This window comes from Dendronephthya gigantea, unplaced genomic scaffold (assembly GCF_004324835.1).
Source record: "Dendronephthya gigantea isolate DGI-Jeju-01 unplaced genomic scaffold, DenGig_1.0 000032F, whole genome shotgun sequence".
Lineage (NCBI taxonomy): Eukaryota > Metazoa > Cnidaria > Anthozoa > Malacalcyonacea > Nephtheidae > Dendronephthya > Dendronephthya gigantea.
Genome location: NW_021163042.1, coordinates 719,885 through 735,304, shown reverse-complemented (window position 1 = coordinate 735,304; position 15,420 = coordinate 719,885). Strand labels below are relative to the sequence as shown.

The window sequence follows — 15,420 nt, the reverse complement described above, 5'->3', positions numbered from 1 at the left end:
TGAACGGGTTTAAACAAATTACAAATTCTGCAGATTTAACAACCATTTACAGAAGATCTATACGATCTTGATCTTACGCTCACATCACATGCATAAAAAACCACCCAAAAATGGCGCCATATTTATCACGTGGGCAAAAGCGAATCGGTTTATTCCTAGTATGTCAACTAGCAATTTGTTATTCCAGTTTATTTTGTAATTTACATTGGTTAAATTTTTTTGCTTCTCTTATTTTATTATAAAACTCGATAACTTAAAAGATTACAATCAACCCTAGTCGTTGGTCAAGTAAGGATAAAATTTAGGTAGAGGATGGAGGGTTTTAATACGATAAGATTTTCCACGGGCCGGTTTTTCATTCGAACAAAAATTCTCGCGAAAATTTGTTCGATCAGAGAGCCGTCTTCAAGGATTAGGCTGTTACGTTCGAAGACTATCATCGAAGACTTCTTTAGTCGCTGAATGGAGGCAATCCCCAAAGTTCTGGATCAAATTCATTCAAGGAATTCAGACATAGACTAGCATCAGTACACAACGAAGGGTCTATTCTAGAGTCTGGTACCATCACAACATTCATATTGGCCGCACGAGCGGCCTGTACACCATTAGGGGCATCTTCAAGAACTAGCACGTTGCTAGGTGACGAAGGATTGACAGAAAATCGCGATGAGGCAAGTTGAAAGATATCTGGAGCTGGTTTCCCATGTTTCAACTCGGGGTCATCAGAACATACATAATGGGAAAACATATCAAATATATGCTCTTTATTTGTAGTTTTCACATTGTAAAGCCACGTTTTTGAGCCGGTCGCCACGCAGATTGGGACATTATGGAAATGAAGGTGTTTTATCAACTTTACGGCACCTTAGAGAAGAATGGGAATTGTTAAGCAGATCAGTATTGAGGAGAAATGCATAAAAGCTTTACCGTCCTTAATAGAGGGACTTGTCAGATCAACACAATGATCAAACTACGGACCAACAAATTGAACAATCTATGGACTAAGACAATGATCAACCTACAGACCAACATAATTAATGATTTATCTACAGATCAACAAAATGATCAACCTACGGACCAATGGTATGATCAAAATACCAACAAACAAAATGATGGGACTTATGGACATCACCCTAATGAACAATCTACAATCAACACAATGATAGCCCTACCAACAATACACTGCTCAGAGGATGATCTACAATATCTGCAGGAAGTGGATCCATGTAACCAGTAGCTTGCATCTAATCATACAGACCTGGCATTGGCTTGCAGTGAGGAAAACACTCCCGCTCTAATTTGGTAGCTTTCTCTAAATATTCCTCAAATGTCATTGGTAAATCTAATAGTTTCACTGTCATAATTGCAGCATCCTTTGCACTTCTTCCCATTATCTTAGATTTCATTTCCCAATCATAAACTTTACCATACTCATCTGCAATTCTTTGTGTAATTTCGGTGTATATGCTTTCAGTATCTAAAATTTGATCAAACTTGCAGAGAAATTGCAAATAAAATTTTCCAAAAACTACAGCTTTATAACTAACTTTAATCTTGCAATAAATTTTCATGTTGTTTAAAACTGAAATTTAACCTGAACCACCATATGCCATGTATTGACCATTTTAAAATTGCAACGACAATTGCAGATAACAAAGCATATTTATATGCATATAATTCATGTCTAATCTCTCTATTACTAACTTCTCTTCTGCTAACACAAAATGGCCAGCTGCAATTTGCAATGCCTGAGACCTCAGGAGGTCTACATCACTACATGGAGACCTCATCACCTCAAAAGAATGACCTACGTGAAATTAAAAGTTGTATAATCTTGTTCAGTTGTTCTATACTTCTATTTATTCCAGGCAGAACACACCTTGGTGGGTTTTTTGTGTAAAGCAAGCAGCAATAGAGTGTTAGCAAGAGTTTTAGTTTCATTGCCACGTAGACAAAGCTGCATCGCTGGGATACTATAAATCAGTAAATCACTAAATATGCGGGGTTATTGAGAAATGGTCAGACGATATAATGACTTGCTAATAATCATGCAGACATTTGAAGGAGAGAGCAACGTAAAAACTTCTATTGGCCTGGTTTCACCTTACCTAGCAATAAGCCATCCATATCAAAAATAATGTGGGTAATATTTGCTCTTCGCTGCTTTGCGTCCGCCATATTTGCACACAGGTTTAAAATAACCCATTTTCAGGGGGGGGATAGAAAATGAGCATCGAGCCAATCGAGCAATAGAAAATATGATATAATATGGCGGACAAAGTGCGAAGGTCTGTCATTTTGTACAAAAATCTTGGACGGATAAATTACAAAGAGGGTTTAGCAACTATGAAAAACCTCACTAAACTGCATATGAAGTCAACGGAGAGTAAATTACAAGCACCCAACACGTTATTAATTTGCGAACATTTCCCAGTATATACCACTGGAATTCGAGACAAAAGTGTCAAAGATATAGACTATCTAGAGAGACTTGGTGCGGAATTCCAGTATACAGACCGCGGTGGACTAATAACATTTCACGGCCCAGGACAATTGATGTGTTACCCCATCTTAAACTTGGAACATTTCACCAAAAATGTACAGTGTTATAATAAGCAGTTGGAGGAAGTTGGTATTAGAACATGCAAGAAATTTGGCGTCGTTGCAAAAAGAACTGCTGATCCCGGTGTTTGGGTTGATGATAGTAAAATTGCTGCAATTGGTAAGTGTAATCCTCTTCTGTAAGTGTAAAGCTAGACAATTTTCAAGTGACAAAAAATCAAAAATACTTAGGATTCCTGCCTTTCTTAACCAATCCAAAAATTTTGCTTTAAGGTATTAACCTCATGAATACTATTTCAAACTGATACTTTCTGACCTTTTAGGGTTCCATGTCAGTCGATGGGTAACCTCTCATGGTTTAGCTTTGAACTGTAATGTTGATCTTAGTTGGTTTGACCATATTGTCCCATGTGGTTTAGTTGGAAAAGGTGTTACCTCACTCTCTGTGGAGACTTGGAAAAATATCAGTGTTGAACAAGCTACTACTCCTTTCATAGAATCATTTCAGGAAGTGTTTAATTGTGAGATAACACAAGTTGACTCACATCATGAAACAGAAATGAAAAATTGTGAAAAATTTTAAATTATTGAATTAAACTTATGGTTATTCTGAAGTGGTTTACATTTATTTGTTGTTAAGTAGTTGAAATGTGCACAGTTTTGGATCTTCTGCTAGATGCGAAATAAAGGTTGAAAACATTGATTCATCATGGCATTGCAAGTTAGATGTTTGTCTCAGATGCTAGTATTTGTACCACCCATGGTAACAATTTACAATATGATACACATTTGAGTCATAATAGTTCTCAAGAAAACAACATGGGTTCTTATGCATCAAAATTTTGCCTAGGTAGAGGATTTTTTCTCTGCCTGTTAACAAGATGAATGTGTGAATTTGAATTTTACTGCAGCATCACAAGTGTACTGTACTGTATTGCACTGTAAGCACTGCAGGTATATAGTCTTGTTGGTAGGTTATCTTTGACTTCAAACCACATGACCATCTGCCTAAGCAGTCCATTTCAAACATCTAAAAGAAAAAAGGATATTATAAGCGAGTTGATTGCAAAACAACTGCCTTCTAATCCATCATTTGAAAAACAGAATAAAGACTGAACACTGAAATAAATATGGTTATCACATCCAACCAGCATCTAGTAGAAACACCTGTAGCTCTTAAAGATTGCGAGAGTGTTTTTTAATAGAGTATGAATATAAACTAACAAAGTTTTTTAATTAAATTTTTAATTCCTAGTTCATATTCCGCCAATATAGCTTCGGAGGATTAATTCTTTCCTGACGTCAAAAAAATCCGAGCATTCGTACAACAAGTTGCAGAATTGCTGACTTGACTTGCAGTTTTGAGTAGGCCCTTCAACGATTCTTATAACTTCGATAGTCGCGCGATACTTTTAAATGATCTGCAAACGTACTCTAAACAGATTATATTAAAACTGACAATCAATTTTATAAACACTTTTAAATATTCTTTTTCTCCTTGTAAAAGGCCTCCAGAACTACTAGTACTAGCATTTTTGTGTTACAGACATGATATGCATATACAGTTTTTGACTGAATGACTGTTACCAAAGTTTTCTTTCAAAAAAATATCAAAATTATGCCTTGGATGAGGAATTAGCTAAGTAATTAAAAGGCATGCTAATGATGCAATCATTCGAGCAGCTGGATTAGTTTTCACATTAGTTCAGGCAACAGCAATATTAGGTGAATAGCAGCCGTTTGGTAGCAAACTACTTTCCATTTTTCAAACATATCATAAGAATGGATAATATCAGTTCCTCGCCAGCAGCAGCGGCTACCGTCGACCACTTTTCCGGACTCAAAGGGTTATTCAAAATTCTCTATATAGCCTTTGATGGCGTCGGCATCGGCGGTAATCTCGCAGTGATTCTTTCCATTCTTCTAAACAAAAACATGCGCTCTGGTGTTTTCTTGTTGCTTTGTAATCTTGCTGGAACAGATCTTCTCTTTGCGATCCTAGCACCGTTTCACTTCAACACGTTAATCGAAAACTACCACTGGCAGTACGGACACACCTTTTGCACGGTATACTATTTCCTCCTTCGCTTATTGTACGCTGTTTCAATCTTGAATTTGACAGTGATCACTGTGCAGCGTTTTCGTGCGACCCGGTATCCGATTGCGTTTCGTGTCAAATCGAGAAGAGCAAGCACGCTTATCATAATGCGCTGGATCCTTGGTATTCTAATGACTTTGCCTACCATCTTTGTAGGTCAATTTATGACTGTCATCATGAGTGGTGACGAAGAAATTGAGCTTTGTCTTACATATTGGCCAGACGATGAAACCAAACACGTATATCACATCTGTATTTACATGTTTTTGTATATTGCACCATTTTTCATAATGGCGGTGCTGAATGGAAGCATGTTCCTTTCACTTCGTAAGCCTCCAACTGGAAATATGAATGAAACTCAGCGAAGACAGTTAAAAAAGAAGAGGAAAATGTCACTACTAGTCGTGATGGTAGTTGTCATGTTTATAATCTGTTGGACGCCTTGGATTGTTTTTGATTCATTAACAGTAATGGGTGTAAAGTCAAATTTAGACTTTAGGAAGCTAGATAGGTTCATCACAGCCATGAACTTTTCCATGTTGGGTGTGTTACTGAGCACAGTTGTCAATCCAATTTTATTGAACTTCATGTCTTCAGAATTTTGTACGGGTTTTAAAGCTCTGTTTCGCTGTGCTTCTCGCAGAGTGAATATTAACCCTGCTGTTACTCCAAGTTGCAACTTAGAGTAATGATGTTACAGCTTTTTAAAATGGTCAAACAAGGCAAAGACTGGCGGTGATCATTATGAACTGTTCGAGATTATTTATTAGTTCTATTTACGTTTGTAAGATAAAAGATAAGTTTTACGTTAGGTAGCCAAAAAATTCTGTGTGCGAAAGCGAAGAATTAAATTAGCATCCGCGAGAAAATTAAGCAAGCATTATAGCAAGTTCACAGATAGCCATGAACATGAGATGATGAACTGCGAGGCCAGCAAGGCCTATTGAACAACTTATCGCCAATCGGGAATGTCAACTGGGAGAAATCAAAAACACACGCCAAGATGGGTGAAAACATTTCGAAAATCGACTCAAAGACAAAGATACATTTTTGCGTTCATTTGAGATGAAACGATTAAAGTATAATTCAAGATTTTGAAAAATATATGTGACGAAGCATGAAGGGAGACGCTATATGTATTTATTCATGCAGAGTATCATGCAAAGTATTTAGGCATTGCAAATTACCGCGCACCTGCTAAAATTTGACTGAGGTAAAAAATGTAAAATAAGAAGTTGTATAATTCTGTATATAACTCTAATCTCTAATTTAACTTTTAATTCAAGTATATATGAATTATAGAACTGAATATTATTACATATTTGCACTGTACCTAGTATCTTGGTGAGTTCCTAAACACTTGACACAGCAATAACGGCTTCCGCATTGAACGCATGTGTAATTCGAGGGAAATGTGGGCAATGTTAAGGAAATTATTAGGATGCTGCCATAATTATTTTCGCATGCAACTGAAAAGTGGTAGTTTGAATGAAATAATCCTGTAACACCATGTTGTACAACTTTGTCTGCTCACAGATGATAAATTTGGGTGAGTTCTGCCTACAGGTTTATTTCCACTAAATATTTTATAGGGAATTACTTTTGCACATGTCTCCCACAGTCCAAGCTGAATGGTAATTTCAATGGGTTGTATACATGTACATGTGGCACCGATTGTACATATATAAAACAGAATTATCTTCTAACTATATACTAGTTATAGTAAAAGAATTGGCCAGAAAGGAAACTACATATTTTGGGGTAACTACAATCTAACAGTGTGAAATCTAGTTAAGAGATTTTCACAACCTGCACCAAAGAACATTTCATCTGTTACAAAAAGGATATCCACAAACTGAACAGAAACGACGTTCAGGAAACCTTGAAGGTGGAACACAAGCTGTCACATAGTTTGGTTCACCCTCTTCAAATTCTTGTTTCTACAAGAACAAGTTCAAGTTGTTATGAAAAAAATTAGGATTAGCAAGCATCCAGGCAATAATATTTCATTGAAATTGTATTAGTTTGTTAGAGTCTCTACATTACTACTCAGCTCACCTCTTCCTCAAGTAATAGAACAAATGTTTTCTTAAACCTCTGCAAATAAAGAGTGAAAGATTATTAATGCTCCATTATTAATGAATTTGCCAGTGTGGCAACACAAATAAATTTAGTATAGGTACTGTATAATTCATACCTGTTTAAAATGTTCTCCTGTACCTTTTTTCTTCTTTCTCTTCTTTTCTTCAGAATGAAAAACAGAATTTTAAGAAATTTGTATATACATAAGGAGTTAGGAGCAAGCTAACTGATCTCTCTAATTGATCATGAATTTAACTGCATACATACTGTACAGAGAAGATGATTATATAGAACAGTAATATAGAGGTTCTTTCAAAACATATCTATCTCACCCTCTGGAGAATCTATAAATGATGGCAATTTCTTGGCTTTTGCAAGGTTGGCATGGGGATCATCACCAAAGTTATCCATCTCCAAGGCATCCAGTTGCCGTCTCTGACGTCTTTTCCTTGCATATTCATCTAATACTCGTTTCCCAGCCTGGGCTTTTTGTCGAGCTAGATAAGTACAAGTTTTAAATTGGTTATCAACACTACCATACACATATACTAATAATACTATTGCTGGTCACCTCCTCTTCTAACTCCCTGCCTGCTCCTGAGTGTGCTAATCATGCATCATGCATGTACACTGCTTAGTCTTTTATATTACGGCAGTGTCTAGGGGACATTTCATTTTCTGTGCATCAGCTCTTCTAGTGAATAAAATTGTGTCCAAGAGAGTCAAGGATTCACAGAAATACACTCAATGATGACTGATACAAGATTATTGGAATCACAATTCAAAACACACCAACACTACAGAAGAACAATAAAATGACAAAACAATTTACCAGAAGATTTCTCGGGCATTATGCACAACTTGAGAGCAAACAGACAATAGTTGTTCTTTTATAGTATTTCTGTATCTTTCTTTCTGGAATCAGAGACAGTGTGAACTCACTGAACTGGTGAACTCCAAAAAATTGACCTTTCCTCCCCCCTGAATGCATATGCGTAAGCGATATCTGTACTCAGCGGAAGTTCCTGTTCGTTCACAACTGTTTAGCGGATTTAAAAAGTTCCCACTTCTCAGTAAAATTTCTTATCCTCTTCGTAGTTTTGTATATTGAATCGATCATCGATGTCTGTGTGAAACGTAAAGAATTACATATATTATGTGATGTGATGGCGGAATGTCCTATTGTGGAGACGAGCCGAGAAAACTGGTTTGAAGGGCATCCGAAATACTTGGAGATGATGGGCTATGGTTACAACGTGTCTCTAAGACAGGCTATGCTTGTCTATTTGGACCTTATAGAAGTGAAACATTGGTTTGATGTAGAGCTGTGTCGTTGTGATGCGATTAAAAACGTTTATATTGTTGGCAGGCCTCTAAAGAAATGCCAAATTGAACTGGTGGTACCAACTAAGGCGTCGAATGCGTTCACTCACGCAGACATTCATACTACAATAACAGAAGTGTGCCGGGCTTTTAGAAGCTCTGAGCTAGGCAATAGTGTTGGTGAAACTGAAATTAAAAGTGTGTACTTTGCAATCATAGACAGCAGTTCTACAGTTGTTTATTATAAAATGACTGCTGGACTTGTATCTCCAGATGAAGTTGGTGATGATGATGCCGAAGCTGATTCACTGATTAGGTGGAAAAAGAACAACAAAAAAAGACAAAATAAATCTTAATAAAGATTGAAGTTTTGTGTAATGAAATTTTCTTGTCAAAATATCTTCCCACTGGCGTCAAATCTTATGATATTGCACCATTAGAACAGAATAGATCCATTCTTGCAAAACCTGTCACGCCCCTCCGCAATTATTACGAATATCATAACACGATCAAACCATAGACAATCCAGAAGACAGGATTGTCTATGATCAAACTCAGTTGCGTTCTAACTTCACAAGATTTCCTAAAAAGATTTGGCCAAATCTTCAACAGGGTCGCCAAGAAAACAACTATAAAAGGCAAACAACTATATATTCATGCAGGCCCAGAGCAGTGCATCTCTGCGTGCAGGATTGTACGCGCTATTATATTTATTAATTTCACATGTATGAACAGCAAATATGAAACTATAACTGCACTGATTTCCCCCCTACGGCCACTAATCTCCCCTGGTTTAACTACGTCGTTCGTCATAACAACGTGGTAAACTCCTGAATATCTTATCTTATACCTCGATTTGAGACTGAATAGCTATAAATCCTATACGTTTGCATGTTTAATGCTAGGCTGACAGATTTATTCAAACTTATCTTGTCTATAAGGCTGAAATCTTGTATTCAAAAGATGCAGTATAGTATGTTTCTCTTGTATTTTATTTAAATTTTTAAACATTGTCTACTTTTAATGGTTTCACACATACAAAGGTAATCAGTTTAAAGCGTCCTCGGCTTAATAAAATAACATAACAATTTGAAATACTTTTTACTATTCCTTTTTCATGCATGCAGGAGCGGGACAACGATACTAAATTTGTTTACGATTTTCGTCCCTTTATTTGAAACAGATTGTATTTTGATTTCACTCTACCATCTTTCTCAATGGATTTCATTTTGAACTCCTCTAACAACGCTTTATCCGCCAGCTCACTGATATCTGTACAAGCCGCTGCAAGAAAGCCCTTCGAATACACTTCAAACGAACTATAGTAGCAGACCGAAGGAATGATCTTTACATCAACATGAGTGAAACCAACGTCATGCAGCAACTCTCTCGCAGAGCCTTCTTCAGCAAAATGGCATTTGGGCGATAAAGACGTACTGAGTGCAGATTCAATGAAGCGATTATTAATGTCGTCGTCAGGCTTTGCCAGACATTGAACAGCTATCACACCTCCCGACTTGAGGCAATTAAAAGCAACTTTGACATAGGCCGCCTTATCTTCGTCGTTCAACCAATGGAAAACGTGATTACTGAAATGAAGGTCGTAGTAAGCTTGGTTATCGTTTGGAAATCCAGACTCGCTTCTTCCGGTGTGAAAACTCGCGTTTGGGACCGTCATGTTTTCATGAGCAACTTTAATCCTTGTATGGTCGGGATCAACACCGACCACCTCACCGTCATGGCCTACTCGTTCCGCGATATATTTTGTCAATTCTCCTGTCCCACATCCCATATCCAATACTTTATCACCAAGCTTCAGGTTTAAGGTTTCAAGAAAACTACAACCTGCTTTATATTGAATTGAAGAAAACGTGCTGTATAAAGCGGCATTAGTTTGCGAATTCTTGGCACACGCCATCTTAGTTTGGACACAGGTGAACTTTCGTGACTGGTGTCATTTGTACTTTGCACCACAGATTTAACAAGCTGTGACGGACGCTGTGTATTTCACATGATAGGTCACTATATGTAATTATATAGGTAATTATTAATCGGTATTAAAACTGGTAACAAATTTGTTCACAGTTGTTTTAAAAAATTTTCCGACAACTTGGCAGTTAGGACAGTCAGTGCGAACACATTATACATACGGTAGCTAACAAAATTAATACGAAACAAAATTAACAAATAATGATCTTAAATGGCAAGGTATAAACGGAACTAGTGCAAGAACCATGCAAAATACATTAAAAAATATCACAAACATAATAGAAATGATACAGTCTGTCACTAATTAGGATCTATGATATTGACGCGAACAATCACGAGCAGGGACAATCGACAAGAGTACTTTCTTTTCAGAAGAGTTTTAAAACAGTTAGGATTGGTGATGAGATCAAAGTTAATGTCTTTACAAATAGAGTTTACAAATGATACGGTTATAGAAGGATGATTGAAAAGTACTGGTTTTGCACGATTGAGTTTAAAGCACTTATGGGGATTTACAGCTTAGCCGGGTGCGATCATGGCTGACGAACGTAATGTAGTTTTGAGTGTCTACATTTAGAAAGCCAAAGGACGACTTATACAGGTGAACCAGGTCCTTATCTCACAGTCGTAGGATAGTGTCAGCAGAGCAGATACTACTTCGTCGCCCGTCTCTGCACTCTCTCCAGGCGTCTCGACAGCGTGATGTTGTTCGCTGGAAACCACACCGACAGCTACCGAGTCGAAGGCTTTAGAGAAGTTCAAATAAGTGGAGAACGGAGAGGAGCTGAGAAACATAAGAACGATTGCGAAGAAAGCCATGTTGTGCTGGGTTGCTTAGGTGAGCTACGTGGTCATAGAATTTTGAGAAAACGCAACGTTCTAGGACTTTACTGACGATAGGAAGCAGCGAGATTGGTCTATAGTCACTGGCTGGTTCTTTGGATTATTTTTTTTGAATGGGAGTAATGTGCGCCGACTTCCACTCTATTGGAACACACCCGGTACTTAACGAGAGGTTGAAGAGTGCGCAGAGACTTGATGCAATTTGTTCTCGGCATTCTTTTAAGAGGAGCGCTGTAATACCATCGGGACCGCTCGATGTGACAGATAGTTGAGAACGGTTTCATCATTTCTGACAGTTCTGCTTCAGTTCTCGACAATATCAAAACTTCTCCGTCACGTGGTTGAGATATTTGGAAAACGGATGCAAAAAATCGATTAAATAATTCGGCTTTCTCTGATGGTGTTTTTGCGAATGAACCGTTGTGAGAAATAATTGGGCCGTGCCGAGCATGTGCACTAAGAAAGAGGGTACACTAGCTCAGCTGTGTATATATTACTGCATGTTACCAAAATTCCATAATTTCCCACACACATTTCAACTTGTCCCTTAAGACTTCAGTCTTATTCCTTCCACCTATTCACTTCCAGTCTTATTCCTTTTATATTAGTAAAATACTGACATTTCTAGTTAATAACATAATAGACTAATACAAGTGAAATTCGCCGGAAAGTAAAAAATTAAATATACTGTATACTTAGAGGAAAGTGCATAATGATTGTGGTAAAATGCTGGGTTTCAGACAGGGCGCTTATGTATAATTTGCGCGGCACAGTTTAGCAGAAATTCTAGCAAACCAAGGCGCCATTTTGTATATAGTAGGCTAAGCAGCCTTTAACCGGCGTTTTGGCTTAAAATAAGCCGATTTTTATTTTTCCTCTGTGCGCTCGTACCAAAATAATATCTTTCAGTAGCGTGACCAAATCTTGTTGAATCTATAAAAATAAACATATATGAAAACAAAGTAAACAGATGTTTATATTTGTGCTTCACTAAAGAGAAGCCTAAAGAAACTTTTAATGCAACCGGGTTTCCCTGTCTACAATTTTTGTTTGCTTTTTCAATTTGCAGACATTTATAGGGCACATCCGCAATAATTTTAACCCATTTATAAACACACCTCCGGAATGTCCATGAGTCTGCGTTGTTTCGCATCCCGCCAAGTCCAGTCTAATATAACAGACTTAAGATTTGATAGCCTTAGGGCACCTATTAATGTATTAGGTATAAAACTTTTTAATGACAGCAAACATATATAAACAGATAATAACAATTAGCTGTTTAATATTTTTCGCCGTTAAGTAGAAATCATATATATATATATCAGGTACAAGATACATTAAGGGCAACGTACACAAAAGTATTCGAGGTCAGATTTTTTCCAAAAAAGATGATAGTGAATCCTAGGATTGTTTGCGAGTTTAAAAGATTATGACATGCGTAAAATAAATTTGAAGAAAATGATTATTTACCTCCAGCAAGCCTTGTTATATAACGACACTGGCATAATAGACCAACTCGTGATATAGGTTGTTAAACAACCTTAACGGCGGAAGTGTGTAATTAATTTAATTACACTCTTCCAGCCGTAATACAAAGTATACAAATTTACTAACTTTGCTTGGCTACATCTTCGGTAGCTACTTTACAATATTTCGCAGGGAAACCTTCGCAGGGAAACCTGGGCAATTTTACTAAGTGTAGTATGTTTGAAAATTTCCTTTTTGTCACCTGAATTGAAAGTTGGCCTATTGTGCAAGTGGTCCATTTTCTAACCTGATTTCATTAATTTACAAATTCGATTCGGTGTTCCAACCCCAAGATGCACAACATGCTTTTCCAGATATTCTTCTTGCTCTTCAAGCTATATGGGAATGGAATAAAAACTAATATAATCAAGCCAAATATAGGGTGTGGTAGCAAATAGGCAGGTATGCTCATAGGATGACACTATGGTTGGCATCTAGTGTGAAAAATTATTATTGTATCAAATATAGTGTTTATGTTATAAAAATAGTTTATGTTATAAAAATATTACTAACCTTAATGTGTTTTGAAAACAATTTAACAACTTTGCAAGTGCCTCTAAAATCAGCCATAGCCCTGAAAAACAAAACATGTTATTAAATATGAGTATGCTGGTATGTCATATTTTTAAGGGAAACTAGATATTCGATCATCCTTTAACTTACCTTACTACATCTGTTGCGCGCGTTGCCGCTGAAGTTATTATCAACAGGCCAGGAGCACCACTTTTTTTGTCTATTTTTGATGTTAGTGTTGACCAGCTTGGAAGAACTACACACGTAAGAAGATTGACTCTGTTGTAAATCATTATTGCTTCATTACCCACATTTGTTGCATTTCTTCTAAACTGTTTTTTCTAGACCATTTTTTATAGGCATAAGGGCAAAACAAACTGGGTTCTCCCATCTCTAACTTATAAGTTTATAATGTATCTGGTATTTCAAAAATACTCACTTTGATTTAAATATGGCGACAATTCATGTAGTTCACCAGTATGAACAGATGGGTCTGTGAAGAACATTTTATCTAACAAATATCAATATGAGAATATTAAATTTTTTTTGTTTAATTTTGTTCAAATCTGTCCCCTCCCCCCACATATATGCAGATTGGCAATTTAAATGCCTCTTACCTTCCACAGTAAGATCTTCCAGTTCAAGAGCTGTAAGCTTGCTAACTGTTAAATTACAAAACAATGACCAAAATATCTCTGGGGCTTTTAAACCATCAATTGTCTTTTCAACTGTTTCTACTTTGTTTCCTCGTCTTCTTCTTTTTCTAACTTTTGCTCTGGTTTCTTGTTTGTTTTCTTCATTTTCATATGCTGTCCCATGGGGCAAAGTTTTCAGTTTATATATAATAAAGCATGGCAATAGGTTGCATGCGATCATAGGCAGCCCAACAAACAATGCAACAATGTTAAAAACTGAATACATAGTGAATCAAGAATCTTCATCAGGGATTTTGTAGAATTATACCTACTGGGTCTTTTTCAGCATTGGTTTCATCTGAGTAATGTCTTTTCTTCTTCTTCAACTTATCCACAGTTTTCTCTATTTATTATAAAATATACCTATGTACAACTCTCAAACTAATCCAGGTTAACTTAAGCATGTTTTCACTTGGCAAAGTTAACCTGGCAAACACTAACAGTACTTTAAAGGCCCAGTCTACCACTGACTATTTGCACTGCACATGTTGCATCAATAGGTTTCCAAAGACGTCAGGATGGGTGGCAATCTAACCTACCTATATACCATTTTTATTTTAGAAATACAAATTTATATAGTGCAACCACATAAAAGGATATAAATAGTGCCAATGTTCTTACCACCTTAGAATTTTAGCTTTTTCACACAAAAAATAAAAATACGCTTACTTTGAAACGTTTTCTTTCCATTCGGGGTAAAACTTTCATCGTTTTCTTCATCGTTTAACCACCACTCATCCCCCAAATCGTCCGCCATCTTGACCTCATTTAATGGAATCAATGGGCTGCCCACTGGGGCTGCCTCGATGTCGCTGGTGGCAAGAGGCAAGAAGTTAATTACGCAAGTGAAGTGATGCCATTGCACAAAATATCCAATTGTAGAGTTTCTGGCCCAACTTGCAAGTATCTGCTCTGAACTTGTTACTGCAGTCTGTTTATGTGACAGAAACTACAGAGCCTGTATACCGAAGAGTCAGAACTTTGAGATGCTAATCTTACACCCAACGCAGAATGTTGCCGATAATATTTTGTAACATGAGAAAAATTGATCAGACAGAACACGAATTTATTAATATAAGCCAATCCCCTCCCCCTAATCGATGCTGGCTACGCCCATACAACTCCAACATTTTTAGGCTTTTCCTATATTTTTTATGCCCCTCCCCCTACACTTACGATATTTTAAGAAAAGGCGTTGCTACTAATTACTTTAGTCAATATTATCGGCTGTCTCCTCAGTGGTTTTAATTAAACTTGCTCATAGAAGATGGAGTTCAGCTATTCTATCAGTCTCTATCTCCTGTTTGTGGTGAATACATTTTTCTTTTTCTCAGGAACATTTTTAAACTCCTTGGTAATACTCAGCTTCTGGAGATCGACACAGCTACGAAAAAAATTGTGCTATTTTATGATCATGGTTTTGTCCTGTTTCGATTTACCTTCCGTCGTACTCAACCACCTGTTTATGGCGTACTTTGCGATAGCATGGTTGACTGGAATACCGGATGCTAACTGGACTCGTGTAGCTGACGCGCTATCACCGCCTTTCTTCGCTTCTGCTTTGCTTGCTCTTTTGGTGATGAATCTAGATCGATATTTGTCGATATCTTATCCCACCCGGCATCGAAAATCGGTAACGAAGGGAAGACTTTTAATTCTTCTTTTAACACTTGTTACTTTCCATTTCGTTTTACATCTGATGTTCCTACTCCAGATAATCTCAATCCACATTGTTCATCTAGTTTTTCTTGGCATTTTCGCTATTCCAATGTTGTTTATCAACTGCAA

The 15,420-nt window shown here is 37.0% G+C and overlaps 6 protein-coding genes across 7 annotated transcripts; 2 read left to right on the top strand and 4 right to left on the bottom strand.

The window, feature by feature from the left end:
* Positions 1–73: 73 nt before the first annotated feature.
* Positions 74–2,179, bottom strand: LOC114524798 (pseudouridine-5'-phosphatase-like). The gene is made up of 3 exons (XM_028545981.1): positions 2,109–2,179; positions 1,259–1,477; positions 74–864 (listed from the first exon to the last, which is right to left on the bottom strand). The coding sequence occupies exons 1-3, from the start codon at positions 2,176–2,178 to the stop codon at positions 452–454; spliced, it is 702 nt and encodes a 233-aa protein (XP_028401782.1). The 5' UTR covers position 2,179; the 3' UTR covers positions 74–451.
* Positions 2,180–2,266: 87 nt separating this feature from the next.
* On the top strand, positions 2,267–3,162 carry LOC114524797 (putative lipoyltransferase 2, mitochondrial). The gene is made up of 2 exons (XM_028545980.1): positions 2,267–2,722; positions 2,886–3,162. The coding sequence occupies exons 1-2, from the start codon at positions 2,269–2,271 to the stop codon at positions 3,143–3,145; spliced, it is 714 nt and encodes a 237-aa protein (XP_028401781.1). The 5' UTR covers positions 2,267–2,268; the 3' UTR covers positions 3,146–3,162.
* A 3-nt stretch (positions 3,163–3,165) lies between these two features.
* On the bottom strand, positions 3,166–7,873 carry LOC114524800 (zinc finger HIT domain-containing protein 1-like). The gene is made up of 7 exons (XM_028545983.1): positions 7,575–7,873; positions 7,075–7,239; positions 6,858–6,904; positions 6,719–6,757; positions 6,509–6,600; positions 5,994–6,074; positions 3,166–3,592 (listed from the first exon to the last, which is right to left on the bottom strand). Exons 1-7 carry the CDS (start codon positions 7,591–7,593, stop codon positions 3,571–3,573), a joined length of 465 nt encoding a protein of 154 aa, XP_028401784.1. The 5' UTR covers positions 7,594–7,873; the 3' UTR covers positions 3,166–3,570.
* A 35-nt stretch (positions 7,874–7,908) lies between these two features.
* On the top strand, positions 7,909–8,421 carry LOC114524968 (tRNA-splicing endonuclease subunit Sen15-like). The gene has a single exon (XM_028546226.1). It carries the CDS (start codon positions 7,909–7,911, stop codon positions 8,419–8,421), a length of 513 nt encoding a protein of 170 aa, XP_028402027.1.
* Positions 8,422–9,023: 602 nt separating this feature from the next.
* LOC114524796 (juvenile hormone acid O-methyltransferase-like) lies at positions 9,024–10,077 on the bottom strand. Its single transcript, XM_028545978.1, has one exon. The coding sequence runs from the start codon at positions 9,981–9,983 to the stop codon at positions 9,219–9,221; it is 765 nt and encodes a 254-aa protein (XP_028401779.1). The 5' UTR covers positions 9,984–10,077; the 3' UTR covers positions 9,024–9,218.
* Positions 10,002–14,418, bottom strand: LOC114524795 (protein CMSS1-like). 2 transcript variants are annotated; one of them, XM_028545977.1, is made up of 10 exons: positions 14,302–14,418; positions 13,901–13,975; positions 13,555–13,746; positions 13,377–13,448; positions 13,088–13,193; positions 12,938–12,998; positions 12,672–12,759; positions 12,016–12,104; positions 11,789–11,830; positions 10,002–10,087 (listed from the first exon to the last, which is right to left on the bottom strand). In XM_028545977.1, the coding sequence occupies exons 1-10, from the start codon at positions 14,387–14,389 to the stop codon at positions 10,085–10,087; spliced, it is 816 nt and encodes a 271-aa protein (XP_028401778.1). In that variant the 5' UTR covers positions 14,390–14,418; the 3' UTR covers positions 10,002–10,084. The 2 variants fall into 2 exon arrangements, with proteins under 2 accessions (XP_028401778.1, XP_028401777.1); XM_028545976.1 differs by lacking the exon at positions 10,002–10,087 and having other exon boundaries at positions 10,117–11,830.
* Positions 14,419–15,420: the final 1,002 nt, after the last annotated feature.

Excerpts from the sequence above, each read along its gene's own strand:
- LOC114524798 (XM_028545981.1), bottom strand. The coding sequence starts at position 2,178 with ATGGCGGACGCAAAGCAGCGAAGAGCAAATATTACCCACATTATTTTT. Across the intron at positions 1,478-2,108 it reads TATGGATGGCTTATTGCTAG|ATACTGAAAGCATATACACC; the intron begins GTAAGGTGAAAC and ends ATCAAATTTTAG. Across the intron at positions 865-1,258 it reads TCACTGCAAGCCAATGCCAG|GTGCCGTAAAGTTGATAAAA; the intron begins GTCTGTATGATT and ends TTCTTCTCTAAG.
- LOC114524797 (XM_028545980.1), top strand. The coding sequence starts at position 2,269 with ATGGCGGACAAAGTGCGAAGGTCTGTCATTTTGTACAAAAATCTTGGA. Across the intron at positions 2,723-2,885 it reads TAGTAAAATTGCTGCAATTG|GGTTCCATGTCAGTCGATGG; the intron begins GTAAGTGTAATC and ends CTGACCTTTTAG.
- LOC114524800 (XM_028545983.1), bottom strand. Across the intron at positions 6,075-6,508 it reads CGTTTCTGTTCAGTTTGTGG|ATTTCCCTCGAATTACACAT; the intron begins ATATCCTTTTTG and ends AACATTGCCCAC. Across the intron at positions 3,593-5,993 it reads GGAACTCACCAAGATACTAG|ATGTTTGAAATGGACTGCTT; the intron begins GTACAGTGCAAA and ends TTTTTCTTTTAG.
- LOC114524968 (XM_028546226.1), top strand. The coding sequence starts at position 7,909 with ATGGCGGAATGTCCTATTGTGGAGACGAGCCGAGAAAACTGGTTTGAA.
- LOC114524796 (XM_028545978.1), bottom strand. The coding sequence starts at position 9,983 with ATGGCGTGTGCCAAGAATTCGCAAACTAATGCCGCTTTATACAGCACG.
- LOC114524795 (XM_028545976.1), bottom strand. The coding sequence starts at position 14,389 with ATGGCGGACGATTTGGGGGATGAGTGGTGGTTAAACGATGAAGAAAAC. Across the intron at positions 12,760-12,937 it reads TGTTTTCAAAACACATTAAG|CTTGAAGAGCAAGAAGAATA; the intron begins GTTAGTAATATT and ends ATTCCCATATAG. Across the intron at positions 12,105-12,671 it reads TTGTAAATTAATGAAATCAG|GTGCCCTAAGGCTATCAAAT; the intron begins GTTAGAAAATGG and ends ATACATTAATAG.